Consider the following 18,700-nt stretch of genomic DNA (forward strand, 5'->3'; position numbering starts at 1 on the left):
TTGAAATTATGTGACCACAAAATCCTACCATAATTAACATGGAAGTTACCATGAAATTTCTCAAGAGGCAAATCTAAAACCTCAACCAGAGATACAAGAAATGCAATGTGAAGCTAAAACAACAGATCCACCATTTATAATATACATCTGCTGAGAACAGCACTCTGTCCATAGCATCAGCTGTTTTCGAAATATAAGTTCAAACCAATGGTTTCCAAGTGACATACAGGACATTTGATTCAACTTGATGGAAATATATGTTCAAACACAATGTCTGGAGTCAAGTAGTAGTCTATAAACAACCGATAACTTGACCGTGAAAGAGGCGAGATGGTTCAGCATAGTCCGCGACCCCTTTCTTCTCTTTTTCCTCTAATTTTGCTGTTTGCTGTCGTAGGCTTGGATTCTCTGCTCAAGCTGTGTATGAAAATGTGTTAGTTTGCCGCTTTCGCTAATGGCACGCATTGACATCATTTTGTTTCTAATTGTGACAACTTCTGAATACGACTATAACCATAATAAATTATGGCCATCATTTCAAATTGTGATAACCCTGTATGCAGTTCACTCGATAATTTGTTCATGTTGTTTATTCAGCTAACGATATAAATGAGGCATGAGTATGTAAACCATCCCTAATAAATTGATTCCAAAAAGGTCTATCAAAGTTTCTATAAAGCCATGAGAACCAAATGGGGGGCAAACGGATGCATATGTTATGTTTCATTAAAGCTTTAATCCTAGCTAGAAAATAATTAGCAAGCCAACTGCCCATCTAAGTTTTCGCATGGCAGCATATCTTATAAGATGATAAAAAGTATCCATGGAAAACTCAGACTGAAACCCACAATAGGAGAGAATAAAGAAACAGAGCATAATGCATAAGCTGGTATATTCAATGAGAAATTACCACCCGTAGTTTAAGCAGCATTTTGTGGGTATATGAAACTTAATTTGATGTGTATGCAGCAAAGGTAATATACAAAGTTGCTAAGAAGACATCCCGATTTATTCAGCCTTTTGACAGGATAATCTCCCAGTGAAAATGGAAAACACAAAATTCAAAGATTCTGTCAGAAAAATGTTTCAAGGACATCACCGTGCATTTGCATGCCTTCATTCCTGAAAAGCAAGTGAACATAACTCTGTTGCATACAGTATTTTCTTGTCAGACTGCTTTAAGAACAAGGTGAAGGAAAGTGATGGAGGATGTCATAAATGCAAATAGAATATCATATGTTAAAATATGACGGAGACAGGTTTTCCAGTTTCATCAGAATTTTTTTAATTTAATAATACTTCAATAGTAGAACAAATCACTGTTTTGATTTTAGCAGCATAATATGCTTGAATTTGGTTCCATTACCAATATTATCAAACATTTCAGGATCAAAATATAGGTTATTCTCCATAAAGACAGCAGATCTATGTTAACATTTCATTGTGATTCACGCTTGTTTATCCGATCAGCATGTTATGTACCGAGCAATGTGCCCGTAAGACGATAGTTGCTTTGGCCAACCATATGGCTAGCATATAGAATCAATTTAACAATTATATTGAAAAAATTTATACATCAAACTCCTAAAGGTGGTTCACCATGCAATAAACTAATAGGACTAGATGTTGCAATAAACAATTGTCCAAGATGTTAAGTTCTGGAAGTTTCAGAGATTTATTTCTATAACATTTTTCTCAAACAGATTAAGAATTACCTGCAACATGGTGTCAAATTTGTTCCGTAGAAGATAATAATGATGCTTGACCACATTCAAGGCATTGAGACACCTGATAAAAGAAGTAACTTTCTCATTGTAGGTGCAAGTCAAACAACGGCCCAGAAATAGATATTAGTGTCATTAAAATAGAGAGTGAAAAAAAGAAGCCAGTAATTGAACTCAAAATAGTGCTTGCCATAATTTTCATTAACTTTATGGTAAGTCATTTGTTATTGCTTCATTCTTCTTTGGAGAAGTATTTTGGACGTTTGTAAGTACTGTTTTCATGTATGATTTATACATTTATGTGATTGCATAACTTGAGCAACAATACTTACCCATCTTTATTATTCTCCTCACAGAACTGTCGGAATTGAATACAAGCCAATTTCACATTTTGAGCACCCACACTGCAAAACAAAGGGCCCAACTAAGAAAGAAAAAAGGATGAGGTTCATGGAATAGGAAATAAGATGTCATCAGTGATTTTCCATGTGGTAATGTTTTACAAACATAATTATAGATACAATGAGGCATGAGCTCCTGGGATTTATCAAAGTGCAATAAGTTCAGTACTACCTAACAAGGTAAACATTAGAAATCAGATATGCAGGTCAACACTAATTAAAAGGAATCTAGTCATAATACACTGTTCCAGCAAAGAAGCATGGCAATGTATATTATACAATACACTACAGAGCAAACCTTAGACAAAATATGATATGGTCATAATAATTGTACGCATGTATGTACACTGAGACTACCTTATGATATGAAGATATATCTTGTGCAATTTACACAATTCATAATAATTATACATTTAAATTATGGGTAGCATAATTATCACATTATAATTAGAGGGTGAGTCTTGAGACCATGGTAAGGTTTGCTCCTTGGAAACAAGGTGACCAAGATTCATACCATGGAAACAAACCTCTCTGCTTGAAAAGAACATGTTATATATACACTGAATACCCTGCATTTGTGCGAGTCTCATGGACTAATTCACTCTTTAACCATAAAATATGATAAGCATGGAGTACATTCATTCTAATTTATTTTGAAGCATTTGGCACATCTTGAGATCCATCAAATATTAATTTCCAAACATGCACATGACAGTCACAAGAAAAAGAGTGAAATACTTGTTCTTCTCACTTATTCCATGCATTCTTGGAATAAATCAGCATTTTTTGGATATCATCTTTGCAGTTTTCTTCTCTGAAATCTTGTCGGGTATGGTTGAGGATAAATCCAACTATAGCTTGACATTTTTCAAAATATTTAGATGGTGCATAAACATCAACATTGGTGCTTTAGCACTGCTAGGTACCCGACAGGGGCTGCAGCAGGTTAGTAGTGCATTACTTGGTGCACAAGCATTTGCACTCTGCATGCTCGCACCATCGCAAATCAGATTGATTTATTTTCATTTACAATTTTCGAAGATTAAGTTTAAACAAAAAAGGGTATATAATTACCAATAGTTGCAAATTTAATGTTTAGAATATACAATGAATAAGTACCAAAGGTGCAATGAGAGATTGCATCCAAAGAGTGCATGCATTATTGAACCAATAAAATCAAATGGGAATTCCCTTTATAATATCTCTAATTCCTTCAAAATCTCTTGATCAGTCTTCATCTTCTGAATCACCTGTGTACTATTTAATTGCATAAGAATACTATGCTGAGTATTTGATCATCCAAGACTCAGCAAGGTGTTCATGGTACTGGTCTTTGTCAGTACAAAAGCAGACTAACATTCATGATCATTTTATCTTGGAGAATATTTGCTTAAAACCATTGCTTCCTTCTCTGTGGAGGTGGATAAAACCTCCTGGAGCTGAAGTAGTCATGCCTGGAATCCATTCTCGGTTCAGTATCATTTTATACGCTACATCTTATATATGGGAAGACAACTCAGCTTATAAATTCATAATCTAAATGCAGGCCCAATGCAGAAGTCTCCAGCCAGTATGGGCTATCTATCACAAGTGCTCTTAGTCACAAGTCTGGATGAGTTGCACAAATCAGTGAAACTAACAGCAAATCTGAGCATCAGATGGTAGCCGTGGCTAAAGAAGAAAACAACACCCTACGGTGCAAGTTAAATCGATCTGACACCTAAATTCTGTAAGAAAAAAAGAGAGAAGCAAAAAACCTTGAGCTGCTTCCTTTAAGTTGGTGAACATAAGCATCCACCTTTTGAAACTCAACAACAGCTTGATCCCTGCAGAATGGGGTATGTCTCTAAATATAGGCGATTGAATGTATAAAATCCTGAAGAAACATCACAGGAGCCGTCACATACACTAATTTAGTCAGCTCGGTCAGTATCCTCTCCGCATCTTCACAGAACAAGGTGATCACCTCAGCAACGAAACCAGGACTACTCGCATCTTGCAGCATCTGAAGCTGTTGGAACTGTTGATCCAACAAGCCCTGCAAGCAATAGAGATACAGCCATAAGCTATAACAAGAAACATCAGTGAACCCAAAAAGATCAAGAAATACGCAAGCCAACTTCGAGACAGTTCGGAGATCAAAAACGACGGCGACAATGAAATTGACGGAGAAGAACACCAACCAAGATCCAGATAGCAGATTATTCAACGAAACTGAACCCTTACAAGAGTTCCAACAAGTAAAGGATACATTTTTAGAAGAAAACAGCGATTATAACAACAAGAAACAACCAAAAAAATGATTTTTTTTTTCCGACTTGCGAAGAGAAAAAGAACGGAAAGGTATAGGGGTGACTAAAAGTACCTCGATGTACATGGAATTCACCAACATGTTGAGCTGCTCCCTCAGCGCCATTAGAGACATCGGAGAAAAGGGGTGACTTAACAAAACCCTAGAACAAAGGGGGGAGGCATTCACAGCTGGGCGTCGCAGAGAGAGAGAGAGAGAGAGAGAGAAGGCGATTGAAATAGGCGGCGCGAGACCGGCAGGCACCTGCGGGAGGGTGCGTGCAAAGATTATGTGCTGGGGGGAGGGGGGCGCGAGACGAAAGCAGAGGTTCCGATTCGGCGACACCAAAAGCCGGCCACTTTTGGTGATGATATGTGCGCGCGCATCTGCTGCCCCTGGACGCATCCCAAGAGTTGTCGGGGGAGGGAAGCGTGTTGGCATCTAGTTGTGTGCAACTTTGGAAGTCCAAGCTTGCGGCGCGCACGTCGCCAGTTGCTGTCGCGATTCGGATAGCGATCGCGCCAAGATCATGTCGTCCGTGATCCCCAGAGACCCAAAAGGACGTAGGTGGCGGATGTCGATCACGTCTGATTCCATTTTGATCTGCGTGCACACGAAATTCGATGTGATTGAACGAGCATTTTCTGAAGATAGAGATCGACTGCGGTTTTTGTCGATCTATTTTCTAACTCTTTAGTTAGTTCGAGAAGAGAGAGAGAGAGAGAGAGAGAGTATAATGTAATTTTTCTTTGATTATAAATTTTTTTTATGATGAATTTAATTAAAAAAATATTTTATAGAATGAATAAAATATTTTTTTAAGATTTTATATTGAGTTAATATTTATATGGTTGAATGATTGATCGAGGGTCATTTTTACTTATTGATCAGACTAACATTTGTCGAGTCATGATTGGATGAATTATTTTTTGTTATTTGTTCCCTCAAATACATACAATTATTGATCCGGGTATCTTGAGATGTTTAGTTCGAGAAAGATACATCTAATTTATTTTTTATTTTTAATATGAGAAAAATATATTAGGCATATTTTTTATACTTGGTTTAAGAATTATGTATCGAAGTTCTTTTGATAATTAGTCTGACAAAAATATATTATGATATTTATGATGTTTAACCTAAGAAAATTATATTGGGGCACATCTTTTTAGTCGATCACTTTGGTCAACGTTTGGACGAACAAAAAATTTATGATATTGAATCGATGAGAGATCAAACAAAAAATTAAGCGAAAATCCTGATAAAACTTTTGAAAGTAAAAATAGACAAGACAGTTACCGATATATATCGTAAATTGCAAGCGTCGAGTTTTGATTGATGGAAAATACTGTTCATAATTAACTAATTATATGGTTCTTTTAATTATACTTAAGTATCTATATTTGAAGTATACTCTTATCCCAAACTCAATTAGAAGTTATAGAATCCGATTTTAATGGACCAGTAGACGAATCCACACAAAAATTCGGAATCAGTTGTAGCCAAAAAAAACTCGTGATGAGCCCAACCCAACATGAAGTGTTCTTGAAGTCGATTCCCTATGCAAGTAGCAGCCCAAATAAAATATAATTTTGTTCTATAAATGTTTTCCTGACCAAACCAATAGTTATTCGATATGAAACCAACGGGAATTGTGATCTCGTAACATTTAGCTATCATCATATCTTAGTCCTCCTGCTGAGATGCTATATTTTTTTTTCTCACGAGAATCAATCTTAATTCTTAGATGGTATATTCATCGTAGTTGTAAACTAACATGATCAAGATTTTTAAGTGCATATGGAAGCAAGGGCATATATGATAATGATATTTAGTCCCATATTAGTTAAGGAATAGAAGAATAAACGACTTATAAGTCTGTCGGATCATTCTTACCCTTGAATAGAGACGACCATACACCAAGCCGACGCCCACTGCGTCACATCCAAATCAATTTCATACGACAGCGGCACCTACCAATTGGCATTGGAATAGGAATAGGTAGACATTGCAGCCACCAATTGACGTCATATTAAATATATTTATATATGACATGCATAGCTTCGTCATGTTATAATCATATACTTGTTGGAGACATGTCGACTTCTGTACATGCATTGCGGCGGATTCGGACGGGAAGGCCACCCTTCAGGGAGGCGGTGAGGCCGGGCGCGAACTTGGGAGGCCATGCCGCTTGGACGTCGATGTCGATGTCGAATTGCCGGACCACAGCCACGATCACGGTCTTCATCTCCATGAGCGCCATTTCCTTGCCCAGGCACACCCGGAGGCCGCCTTGGAAGACGGGGTACTTGTAGGGGCTTTCGGGTGCGAATGTGCCGTTCCTGAGCCACCGCTGCGGCCGGAACTCGTGGCAGTCGCTCCCCCATAGCTCCTCCATTCTCCCCATGGCGTAGGCGTGGTACGTTACCCGGGTGCCCCTCCCCACGAAGGTGCCGTCGGGTAGCACGTCGTCGTCGAGGCAGAACTTGGAGTCGAACTGCACCGGGGGGTACAGGCGCATGCTCTCGTGGATGGCTGCGTGCACGTAGTGCAGGTCCCTCAGATGGTCGTAGCTGGCGGTCGCGGCGCCGCGTCCCACCACGCGGTCGATCTCGTCGCGCATGGCGGAGCGGACGTCCGGGTGGCGGGATAGGAGGAGGAAGAAGCTGGTGAGGGCGGAGGCGACGGTGTCGCGGCCGGCCAGCAGGAAGCTGATGGTGATGTCGCGAAGGTACTTGTCGTCGTCGACGCAGGCCATGAATCGGGAGAGGAGGTCGTGGTTGGAGGAGAACCCCAGCTTCCTTCGCTGGCGAATGAGCTCCTTGGCGAGGAGGTTCACGAGGCGGATCGCATCGCGGAGCTCTCTTTCGGATCCCCTGTTCAGCAGCCGCTTGGCTCGCCACACGAGAGGCATCGTGGAGGTCGCCCGCCAGGCCGACAGCATGGAGGCCTTGTCGAAGGCCGCCGCGAACTCCGACGCCGGCAGCGACAGCTCGAGGCATCCGGGGTCGAGCCCGAACGAGATCTTGCACATGTTATCGAAGGCGAACCGCCGGAACACGTCCTGCAGGTCGAGAACCGCGTAGCCTGCGCACGCGGCGTCGAAGAGGGGGAGGAGGCGTTCGCGGACCTCGGCGGTGACGATGCAGCAGGCAAAGAAGCGCACGGCGGTGCTGCCGAGCTCGGCGCTGGCCATCTTGCGCTGGAAGCGCCAGGGGTCGCCGTCGACGTTGAAGATGCCGCGGCCGAGCAGGTCGCCGAGGATGGCGGAGAAGGGCTTGCCCTTGGGGTAGTTGTCGAAGCGGGCCCGGAGCATGTGCTCGACGTTGTCGGGGTTGGCGGTGACGGTGTTGCGGAGCACGTGGATGTTGATGGTGCGGGTGGGCGATTCCCGGAGGAGGTGGGCGTACCAGTCGCATAGGTTGTCGAAGCGGGCGGCCCAGGACTTGGTCACGTACGCCTCGCACACCGGGCAGCTGCACCACCACGGCATGCACCGCAGCAACTCGAGCACCACGGCCAGGAGCACGAAGCCGGCGGCGAAGGAGAAGAAGAAGATGGAGAAGCGAGACCGAAACGCTTCGAGGACCACTTCCTCCATGTCGACCTCCTTCCTCTTGAGGGATGGGGAAGGTAGCCCAGTGTGACTTATATGGTGAGCAGGAGGAGACAGATGACGGTGGCGTGAGATTCCACTTCCTTTGGTGCACTGTAAAAGTAGTGTCAAAGATGGGTAGAGGGTAATCAAAGACCACAACTTTAGGAACGTAGAGCGCAGAGGAGCCAAAGGTTTTGTATGTGGAAAAAATACTTTAGACATGCACAGAGAAAATTTGGATAATACAAATTCAATTATAATATAATATATATACATATATATTGGTATACATAGGAGACGTGTTTGTATTTTTCTTGGGGACGACGGTGCCAACACGTGTTTCTTGGCTTGACGCGGTTATTATTTTTGTCGACTTGCCTTCCATCCACGTTTTGTTGTTGTCTGCCTGTGTTTATATATATATATAGAGATAGAGAGAGAAGAAACTCACAAGTACTCATAAAATAAACAAAAAAATAGAAGAAACTAAAATATAATTTTATTGTTTTATATTTTAGATATTTCTATGCATTATATTGTTCTTCTTTATTCATTGGGTTAAATGGACTCTTAAATTACAGATAAAAGGAAAAAAAAAAATTAAACCAAAACTTCCTGCTGGTTGTTTATCTAACTCTCCTTATAGATCTGCAAATTCAATTCAAAATAAGCAATCTCAAAATCCAAATAATTGTTGGATCCAAGTGCTTGTATGTGTGTGCGCGTGAAAGCATGCGCATGTGTGTCACGAACAGGGATGATTGATTCCCGTCACGATTAACACACGGCAGCACTACCGAGATGCATGTCAGTGTTGTGTGTACTGGTGACGCGGTTGGCACGGTGCAATATCTACCTGAAGCCCATTGTTTAGCATCTGCAGGACCACTGACTTCCCCCTCGAGTATTGCCCGTCACTGTTGCTTCTGGTGGGGCGTGCCGGTCCAGGAAGCTTTTATATACTCATGGATCCAAACATGTCCCACTGCTGTACCATTAAAAATTCCATGCATGATGCATCAAGCACGTCCTACTAATAATGATGAATTTGTTTAGGCGTTCTTGCCTGTAAAGATTTTAATTGGATAACCAATAATGCCAAACCTTAAACAATCGGAGTTGCTGATACATTTATAAATTGTCATCCCTTCTTACGTGTCGATCGGTTAGGCTCGACTCCTGAAATTGAATATACGATATGGTACAAGACAAATGGAGAAGAATATATTACTATGATGAAAGTTTTGATTGGGTAATTGTTGATCCCCAAAGGTTTAAGCTATGAGAAGAGTTAAAATGCATATAAACTGTGTCGTAAGTAGATTTTACATGAATTGAGCTATGATCAATCTTGGGCTACTTAATTATGACCGTACAATTTACCTCAGATAGGATGTATTATTATGATCAGTAATTGTGGTTTTCTAACTAATGCTAGATCCTCATTCAAAGGTGGCATGAATTGAATGCCTTCTTTTCTTCTTTAATCTTAAGCATCATGAAGCATGTGAGCATCTGAGAAGATATGGTGGCAGCAGACCATTTTGGAGAGTGTTGTCCCACAAGCTCATGAACCATGTGTTTTGATTCCTATACAATCCGAGCAAGCTATAAATCTTACTGCACCAATGTGGTGGGGGAGGTGGGAAACATTCTGGTGAGTCTTCTTTTTGGGAAGATATTGGTGGGTGAATCTTCCTCCTCACTAGAGAAATCTCACAAGTTGTCTCATTAAAATTTTCTACAAGGAATTCTAAGAAATAAAAAAAATCTCACAAGTTCTCATTAAAATTTTCTACTAGGAATTCTAAGAAATAAATTTTGGTTTGATTGGATCATTTGGTATAATGTTGCATCATTACTCATTCATTTTGCAGTTAAGTGTTCATAGAACCCTCCTATGATTAGAATGACCTACATGCTTACTGGTCAGAAATCAAATTCAAGATACTATGCAGACAAATGCTAATTCTTGTAACACATTCCCTACAATTCGACCCCTATTTTTTTACCTAAGAAAAATAAAAAGAATGAGCATGAAAGCAACTAAATCATGGTGAAGAAAGGTGACTGGTGTTGAGAGAGATTACTATCTCTTATACTAAAGAAAGAATTCACCTGTGCATCCTAGAAGAGCTCATGATGATGTTGTTTTATAGTCCAAGGAGATGAAATGAGGTCAACTCCAGTTTTCCACTTGCGACGGACGACCTAAATCTGTCATCATCAAAAACCAACCACAAGTAAGTGCTTTAATTTATTTGAGGGAGTTGCTTATTTTTCCATCTGAGGAAGAACAGTATGCACTATTGGAAATATTATTGGCACTCAGCAACAATAGTGGCTTGTATCAGTTTCCCGGTCATTTCAGATAAGCATATGGCAGCAGTAATGAGGCTGCTTAAGGCCTGTGTATGTGTGTGGCAGACCAACATCCTATTCTTGTCCTCTTCTTACCGCTTGCTTACAGTCCAAAGAAGGGCATTCTGCTTATCCTGAAAAGTTGCTTCATTTCAGGCACGTATCGCATCATGGCTTTTCCTCGCACCACTGGCAATCCCATTTGTTAGATCATGCTCATTAAATTACCCAATAATTGCACAACAAGGGATAGATATAACCTGAATAAAGTCACGGAGGTCAGGAGTTCATCAATGTCAGCATGGAAGGCTGTGCTGCATGCGCATCTCTTTGATTTTGGATTCCATCGAGCTTGCGAGTATAATCAAGAAACAAGAGAACACAGCCAGTGACTAAAAAAACAAATTTAGCAATACAAACAACACCGAGCAGGATCAGACCTTGTCATTATTAAATCATCAATCCTTTTACTGTTCGGCGGGGAGAAATGACTTGACGAAATTGTTTACAGAATGGAATTTTATTGATCAACACCACCTTTCTTTTTTGGAGTTACAGATTACAGTGTTTGGTTATCTAAATCTGACAAAGGCAACTGGCTTCCAAAGAGAAGTGGTTAACCACCCTTCTCCTGGTTCATGGTTTTGCAAGCAGCTGTTTGACGAATGAAAGAACTCCAGGAACATCAACTGTCCATGCAACTGATACAGGTGAATAACCTGTCCACGGATTGCTTGTGTTCCACCTGCAAGAAATGTTGCTTCAGAGAGAAAAGCATTCGACTACAAGAAAGTTGACTGAAGAAGAAGGCTGGTGTGGCCTACCTTTTTAATCCTTGGTCCATTAATGTATGCCCCACACAGATTCCCTGTGTCTCAACCCTCACAACCCCCTTTTTAAATGTAAAAAGATCTGGTCGAACTAGTGCGACAAAGCTGACAGGATCATGTAGGAAAATACCTGTAGCATTCGATAGCTATGTCAATGCTTATCCATCCAAAAACAAATATTTCGAGAAAAAGAGAGAGACGTGGGGAGACTGTAGATCTACCATAAACACCATCAGACTTAACATGCCAGTCTCTGTAGAACTTGCACATGTCAGATAAAATTTGTGAGTGCCTTCCCTGAGAGTTTCTTAGGTCGCAGAGGTCAGCGTCTGAAAACACAGACTGTAGTTTCTAAGAGCTGAGTTGCAAAACAATGATAACTGTAGATGAACATGAAGCCTTGTTACCTGTGAATTTGACCTGAGTGGTGATGTTTATTCCTACGACTACTATATCTGCTCCAGATGTAAAGACAATGTCAGCTGCTTCGGGGTCTCCATAAATCTGCAACACGGGTTGAAAATTTTTCACACTCAACTGGACCAGAGTCTTCATAGACAAACTTAATCATTGATTAGATGTCAACAGATACATAGAGTTTTCATATAACATGCTGCAGATATAGTTCTCATATCTTGCAGCACGACTGAAAACAACTACTGGTAGATGATAGCATTAGGTAGTAGATTGGCAACAATTTTTCAACGTGTGGAAATTTTTAGATCAGACAAAGAAATCATACTAAAGGATAGTGCATCCAGACATATGAAAGAGACTGATCTAACTTAGATGAAACACTCTGTGTGAACCAGACACCCAAGTGTTAGGAAGGAACTAACCAAAAATTGGACTCAGTTGAATATAAATGGTGCTATGAGCTGAGCTGAAGAAATTAACCCTATTTTGGTTCTTCTTAACCAAACCATGTTAGGTTCTTTTAAGCTATAAAAATCTCTCATCTTAAGTGTCATTTAGGAAAATTTTAGAGGTGTTTACTTATCATCATGTAAAGAATGTACTGTTGTACCACTTGAAATGGTACAGTACAGGCGGTATGTACTAATTCGGGCATGGGCCGATACACGGACTACCCCCATTTCAGGTGGTCTGGTTAAAATATTATTAAAAAAAAAGTGATGGGCATCTGTCCAACTCAGCGTTAAAAGAGAAAAAAAAAACAAATTAGGGCTCATGAACGCGAGCCCCTTTCTAGCGTACGATGTTGTTGCCCTCGTCGTTGCTGTTGTTGCTTCTGCTTCGCCGCTATCGAAGCTTCCCAGGTAAGGTGGTGCTGCTGCTTCTAATTCTTCCTTCTTCCTCTGTTCCTCCACCACCCTTTCCTCTTCACACTCTTTTTCTTCCTCATCGAAACACCAGTACATACGGGTCCGACAAATTGTCGAAAGGAGTCCAAGACCCAAAAAGGCAATTCTTGGTGGAAAGAACTATTGGATTAAATGAATTTGAGAAAAAAAAGGTTATGACTCGAGTACTATCCTGCAAAAACTACAATGGATATTTGATATCAGCTGATAGAGTATGGTGACAATCTATAAGTACCAAGGAAAAGCGTACTCACATAGCAAGGCATAACAAAATTTGCAGGCTAACATATACATTCATCGTAAGACTAGTGCTAGAGACAAACTGAAGACAAAACCATATATAATTGCGCATCAAACTGATTCAATAGAAAATTTAAAGAGACATGTAAATTTTTTATATAATTTTAGTTCGTTTTATTTTTTTAACAAATTTGTTTGAATTGTTTCAGTAACATGGCGGCTAATTTCTCAATCCTACATGCTTTACTAATGGAAAGATAAGAATAGGAGCATATATCAGAACAGAAGTCATGTTTAAGATACTTTACATTTGCTTCAGCAGCAGGACTGACATTTCCGGCAGCAAAGAAAGATCCACCAAGAATAACCACCTTCTTCACCTTCTTCGCAAAAGAAGAGTCTCTTTTGATGGCCTAGGCAAGTAAATAGCAAACCATTGTAGCATATAAGATTGGCAGTAAAACTTATTCAGAAAAGCAGACATGGTTCATCATCAGGTTTCAAGTATTCCTCTGATATAAAGGCAAAGTATATCTTTTGAACATTTAAATAAGCTCACCAATGCTAAATTTGTTAAAGGTCCCAATGCAAGAATGGATACATCACCAGGGTACTGAGAAACCTTATCAACTAAAAACTCTGATGCACTTTTCTCTATCTTTTTTCCCACGGGTGGAGGAAGAAATATATTGCCAAATCCATCAGATCCATGAGCAAAATCAGCAACACGTGGCTTTCCACCCTAAAGAAGCAAATTTTAAAAGAAAGAGTTATCAGCTGGCTACCCACAGCTCAATAGAGATCAATCGTGCAATTCTAGTGGAACCAAATGACACCAATGATGAATGCATTTGTCAAATTAAACAAAGCAGTCAATGAATTTTTATTAAAAAAAGCATTAGAGAGAAAATATGTTGTCATCATTATAGTGGAAATCAAGATAGTTTGCTGACTGGAAAAAGATACATGAAAGCAGCTAACCATGGAACATGCTTTCAAGAAGGCTCTAATTCATCTAGAAACCAGATAAAAAGGCTCTAGTGACTGATTGCAACATCTTTAATTATGCATTAACACCTTGGAAATGGGAAGAAAACCGAGAAGCTTGTAATGATATAAATGGGATGTGAAATATGATCCATAAGTTGATATAGATTGTACAGAAGTGTGCTCATATGACTAAAGCCACTGACTCAGGGCAGGGATGTGCATTGTGAAAATTAAGAACAGAACATATGACATGATGTAGTTAGAGATTATGAATAGATGACCATTCTTAACAATTAAACTAAAGTTGCCCAAAAAATATAATAAGCAACTGAATGTTGTCAGAAAATAGAAAAGGCACAATTGTTATAGAAGCATAGTAGATGGGAATGAACCCCTACCTTTAAAGGCTCATGGCTTCCTTCTGCCACCGGAACCTCAGGATGTCCAGCTATCTCACACTATCCTTTTCAACAATATAGATTATAAGATAACTTATTTCTGGGACATCAGAATCAACATTTTCAAACAAGCAAACTAAGAACACCTGCCACTAAACTGCATTGCTGAATATCATATTCTATTTATAAAGTAAAGATATGTACCAAAAGCAAGGCATTGCTAGTAGCATCTTCAGTAAACACGTTACCAAATATTGTCGTCAAACCTAAAACTTCAATCTCTGGTTTTTGAAATGCCATTAATATGGCCATGCTATCATCTGCAATCAGAGTAAACGCACAAGACAAACATAAAACAAAGGTTTCTCATCATGACATAGTAAAAATATTATAAGGAAAAAAACTATTGCAACATAGCAAAAGTTATGTGCAAAAGAGAAAATCATAGGGAATGCATAAAATCAGGTAGATGAACCAGATACTTTGAGCTCATTAAATAATTTCAAAAAATTCAATGAAAGTCCCATAAAGATTGAAAGTAAATAATTTAGACCAAATAATTAGCTCACGGATCAAACATGAATTCAGGACACTACACGCATCAACAGACTAAAAATGACAGAGTATGTTGGACATCTGCCACATGTAAACGTCAAAAGTAGCTACTACATGAGCTCATAAGCAACATCCCATTGGGATTTTTCTCATGAGCACTGAAGAGTAGATGACAAAATAATTCTTCTTAAACATTGAAGATGAAACTTCTGGAGAATGTAACATAATATTATTTTATTCGAACATTCACTTCATAAAAAATAGCTTCAGTATATATCGTACTCAATACTTCTGAATCGAATAGTTGGTCTCTTGCCACTTGAAGTATGCTGTTAAAAGACCAAATGGGGATGGGCTAAAACTGCCAGCTTTATTCAGTATATTATGAAAAACTTAATAATCTCATGGATATCAACTTTTCTTCATTAGAAAACGAATAAAATAAAAAGAAAATACATTGGTTTTTAAGAATAACATTATACCCAAATGCATGATGTTAACAATGTCATCATTATTATTATTCGTTCAAGGATTCTTAACTACAGACGACTGCCAAATTTATAAAAGGATCAGTCAAGTGTTCAGGACATGATGATGAAATGCAATTTTGACTACACTGACTATGAAAGAAGCTATTGCATTAGAGGACACCAAGCCTCTACAAAGGGAAAATTTCATCATCACAGATGCGGCTGTCTTCTCAATGTCAACCTTGTAGATCTACACAGATCTCTGAAGTCTTTTCTCCAAATCAGAAAATCTAAGCTTATGGCTCGGTGACACAGATCAGGCAAGCATCAAGCAAAAGAGACATAAGGACTTGAACACGGGGAACCGAGTAATCGTATGCTTCAAACATAACCTTAAGATAATTAAACATGAAATTAGGTTTACTCAAGCAATCAAGAACTATCAAGGAAATGGTCGTGGTCGTTTCTTTCTACAAAAGCAAAAGGGAGGTTGTCCAAATCAACATCCTAATTCAACAGCAACAGCATTATTGCCTTTCCACTCGTTTATACCCTCAACTGTTTCCGTCAATACACAAAAGAAAGAACTTTCTCGGAAATCAGATTGGAAGAAACAATGCAAAGGAATGGAAGCAACGACAGAGAATTCCGGTCAATCAACGTCGATGCAAGCAGAAAAAGGGAAGAGGGGGGCACCTATCCCGGGATCCGTGTCGATGATGACCTTCATGGGTCCATCAGAAGGCGCCTGGTTCCCGTTGTTCATCAAAGATCCATCAATCGAATCGGAATCCATCAGCTCGCCCCTCCTCTCTCTCTCTCTCTCTCTCTCTCTCTCTCGCGGCTAGAGATTAGGGCTAGGGTTGGTCACCGGAGAAATCGAGGAGAGGAGGCGAGGGAATGGTGTCACGCCCCCCTCTTCAGATCGTTCTTGTTTCGGTCTCGGAGGCCGGCCGTTTAAGATCTGGTGGAAGATTGGGCGAGGAGAGAGCGAGAGAAAAAGAACGCGATGCGTTGGGTTTGTCACTTAGACTTACGTCACGAATGCCAATTTTGCATATGCGGAGAATAAAATAAAATATATCTGTCCAGCGGATATCCGTCCGATACGACTGAACCAGCGTCGTGGTTGGATAAGATTCCGACCCAACTGGCGGGCCCCGCTTCCATGTACTTTTTTCAGGAGAGGTGCCACGGGTGGGTAGAAGAAATAGGGGCCGTTTGTCGATTCGCGGGATGTCTCTTTCTCCGGATACATGTATTCGTGGCGCTCCTGGAAAATAGGATGGAGCACGTGGCCACGTTTCGGATCCCCAATAGATGTACCGCAAAAGCTACCTGTCTGGTCATTGGAAGGTCTCTCTCCAGTTGTCCAATCAACATTCAGAATTGTGAGACGGGTAAGATCCTTGAGTGCATGCAGGGAATCCTTCGATGGAAGCGATGCACGTCGCTGTCAACGTGTCAGCTTACGGATGGACGATGGCTACGGGTCCCGCACTGCGATTTTCCAATCAAACGTCCAACCTGCTTTGGGTCCCACTTGACTCTTCCCGTCCGCCGCCGTCCCATAGAACTTCACATCGAGTAAAGCTTTTTATTGCAAATAAAAATGTTGATAATAATCCACGTAAATAGTTCGATTATTGCTGAGTCAGCACCACCCACGCAACTCCGGAGTTCAAGATTGAGACACTGCAAGACAAGAGAAGAGATTATGACGCGGTCTTTATCCTGTGTACAGATTGGATCCACGTCAGATCCATTCCTTCGGAGAACATGACCTCACAGACCAAACGCAGATTGCTCATTTGCTATGGAGTACAAGGTTGGACTTTGTCCACCTTTGCAGCTACTAAAAACCTCATCTTTGATTTGATGCAGTCGTGGAAGTACGAAGTCCTCCCTAGCAGCCAGAAGAATCCTCATGTTTGATGCAAGCGTGTGAAGTACGCCCACCGACCTTTCTTTTGCCGCCGCCGATTTGGACTCGGCGTTTGAATGGCTTCTTTTCTTTAATAAAAAAATCCCACTTTATTGGATTTATTTTTTTATAGCAATGTGTCGTTTAATTTTGAATATATTTAGATTTAATTAAAATTTTGTTAAAATTCTACTCTTTGTCATTGCTAATCGAAACATGTACTAATAATAATCTCAAGCTGCAAGCTATGTACCATTTCATTTAACCTTTTTAGATTAAGAGAGATAGAGAGAAAATGAAAAGGATGAGAGATGATAAATACAAACCGAAAAATATATATTTTTCTAAATAATAAGTGATGAGCATAGAATTTGATATGATAGGACAAAAGCCTAACAAACTAGGCTAGTCAATACCTTTTAAAATTGTAAAGTGAGACTTTGAACTTTCGATACAAAGAAAGTGAGTTAAGTGCATCATCACCATATAATATTTTAGATATTAAAAAAATATTATAATAAAAATATTGATAAAATATATTTCTATAAGTGTTAGATTATGTGATCCTTTCGTAAGATATATAATAAAATTAATTAGATTCTAGAAAAATAAAAGTTTACATTAAAGTATGATTCCTTAGAGGATATCATCGATGGGAGAAATTCTCATAATAACTTATCTTATACCCTCTATTCTCGCTTGTAAATAGAGACCTCTGAGGGCTAAACATCTTATCTGATAGAAGACAAAATTGAGATATTACAGTTTCTCTCTGAACCTCCTTGACAATGATTTTTTATCTAAAGACAGTATCTTTGCAGAGATTTTTTTTAAATAACATAAAAAGATACATATAGTAAAAACTAATCTAAACATTAAAATTTTTTTGCTTTACAAATAACATATTATAGGTTTTATACTTACAACAAGTTCTAGAAGGTGGAGGAGAGAAATAAAAATGAATTACTTCTCACAAATATTCATTTTTCTTGTCTTCATAAAAAAAAAAAATAGAATATAAATAAAAATAATGATCCTTTTCGTCAGTTTTGTTGATTCAAACAAAGAGAAATGGAATCTTTCTTCTCCTATTCCCTTCACTTAAAGATCAACAGGCACACAGAAAGTGAGAGGGCACACCCTGTTTGACTGTCTTCTAGACAAATGCAGTTCTTGAACGCATCTTCCCAGAGAAGATTGGTTGTATGAAGAAACCTCACAACAAGAAGATGACAACATATCTCAAGGTCTAAATCATTGCACCAACCTTCTTGTTTATTCAAGATCTGGCAACCACCAGATAATTAAAACTTACTCAGTAGGTAAGAGAACTACAAACAACAAGTCTTCCTCAATAAGCCAACAAGAACTCTGTTGAGTAAGGAAGCAGCTTAACTGAGTAAGGAAGCAGCTGAGCATCTTAAATTAGTAGTCTCAGCTCGAACAAACAACAATTTGGATGGCAACTACACAATTTGAATTAAGCTACTTCTTCTTCTTCTTCTTCTTTTATAAATAAATAATATATATATATATATATATATATATATAATATTTGAATATCAACGTAAGCATGGGATTATTGGCGTAC

The 18,700-nt window shown here is 39.4% G+C and overlaps 3 protein-coding genes across 4 annotated transcripts; all 3 read right to left on the reverse strand.

Annotated features, from left to right (window-relative positions):
- Positions 1 to 108: 108 nt before the first annotated feature.
- LOC103993576 (histidine-containing phosphotransfer protein 2) lies at positions 109 to 4,836 on the reverse strand. 2 transcript variants are annotated; one of them, XM_009413689.3, is made up of 6 exons: positions 4,491 to 4,829; positions 4,033 to 4,163; positions 3,883 to 3,951; positions 2,057 to 2,128; positions 1,716 to 1,788; positions 109 to 417 (listed from the first exon to the last, which is right to left on the reverse strand). In XM_009413689.3, the coding sequence occupies exons 1-6, from the start codon at positions 4,818 to 4,820 to the stop codon at positions 373 to 375; spliced, it is 720 nt and encodes a 239-aa protein (XP_009411964.2). In that variant the 5' UTR covers positions 4,821 to 4,829; the 3' UTR covers positions 109 to 372. The 2 variants fall into 2 exon arrangements, with proteins under 2 accessions (XP_009411964.2, XP_064976268.1); XM_065120196.1 differs by lacking the exons at positions 109 to 417; positions 1,716 to 1,788; positions 2,057 to 2,128 and adding an exon at positions 2,136 to 3,579 and having other exon boundaries at positions 4,491 to 4,836.
- A 1,600-nt stretch (positions 4,837 to 6,436) lies between these two features.
- Positions 6,437 to 8,066, reverse strand: LOC135618162 (cytochrome P450 94C1-like). Its single transcript, XM_065119019.1, has one exon. It carries the CDS (start codon positions 8,017 to 8,019, stop codon positions 6,493 to 6,495), a length of 1,527 nt encoding a protein of 508 aa, XP_064975091.1. The 5' UTR covers positions 8,020 to 8,066; the 3' UTR covers positions 6,437 to 6,492.
- A 2,716-nt stretch (positions 8,067 to 10,782) lies between these two features.
- LOC103993574 (probable uridine nucleosidase 1) lies at positions 10,783 to 16,207 on the reverse strand. The gene is made up of 9 exons (XM_009413687.3): positions 15,882 to 16,207; positions 14,365 to 14,480; positions 14,161 to 14,220; positions 13,332 to 13,514; positions 13,081 to 13,185; positions 11,615 to 11,711; positions 11,429 to 11,536; positions 11,202 to 11,337; positions 10,783 to 11,122 (listed from the first exon to the last, which is right to left on the reverse strand). Exons 1-9 carry the CDS (start codon positions 15,979 to 15,981, stop codon positions 11,014 to 11,016), a joined length of 1,014 nt encoding a protein of 337 aa, XP_009411962.2. The 5' UTR covers positions 15,982 to 16,207; the 3' UTR covers positions 10,783 to 11,013.
- Between the last annotated feature and the right edge of the window lie 2,493 nt (positions 16,208 to 18,700).

This window comes from Musa acuminata, chromosome BXJ2-8 (assembly GCF_036884655.1).
Source record: "Musa acuminata AAA Group cultivar baxijiao chromosome BXJ2-8, Cavendish_Baxijiao_AAA, whole genome shotgun sequence".
NCBI classification, from domain to species: domain Eukaryota; kingdom Viridiplantae; phylum Streptophyta; class Magnoliopsida; order Zingiberales; family Musaceae; genus Musa; species Musa acuminata.

Excerpts from the sequence above, each read along its gene's own strand:
- LOC103993576 (XM_009413689.3), bottom strand. The coding sequence starts at position 4,820 with ATGCGTCCAGGGGCAGCAGATGCGCGCGCACATATCATCACCAAAAGT. Across the intron at positions 4,164-4,490 it reads TGAATTCCATGTACATCGAG|GGCTTGTTGGATCAACAGTT; the intron begins GTACTTTTAGTC and ends TATTGCTTGCAG. Across the intron at positions 3,952-4,032 it reads ACCGAGCTGACTAAATTAGT|GGATCAAGCTGTTGTTGAGT; the intron begins GTATGTGACGGC and ends CCCATTCTGCAG.
- LOC135618162 (XM_065119019.1), bottom strand. The coding sequence starts at position 8,019 with ATGGAGGAAGTGGTCCTCGAAGCGTTTCGGTCTCGCTTCTCCATCTTC.
- LOC103993574 (XM_009413687.3), bottom strand. The coding sequence starts at position 15,981 with ATGGATTCCGATTCGATTGATGGATCTTTGATGAACAACGGGAACCAG. Across the intron at positions 13,186-13,331 it reads CTTTAACAAATTTAGCATTG|GCCATCAAAAGAGACTCTTC; the intron begins GTGAGCTTATTT and ends TTACTTGCCTAG. Across the intron at positions 11,537-11,614 it reads CACTCAGGTCAAATTCACAG|ACGCTGACCTCTGCGACCTA; the intron begins GTAACAAGGCTT and ends CTGTGTTTTCAG.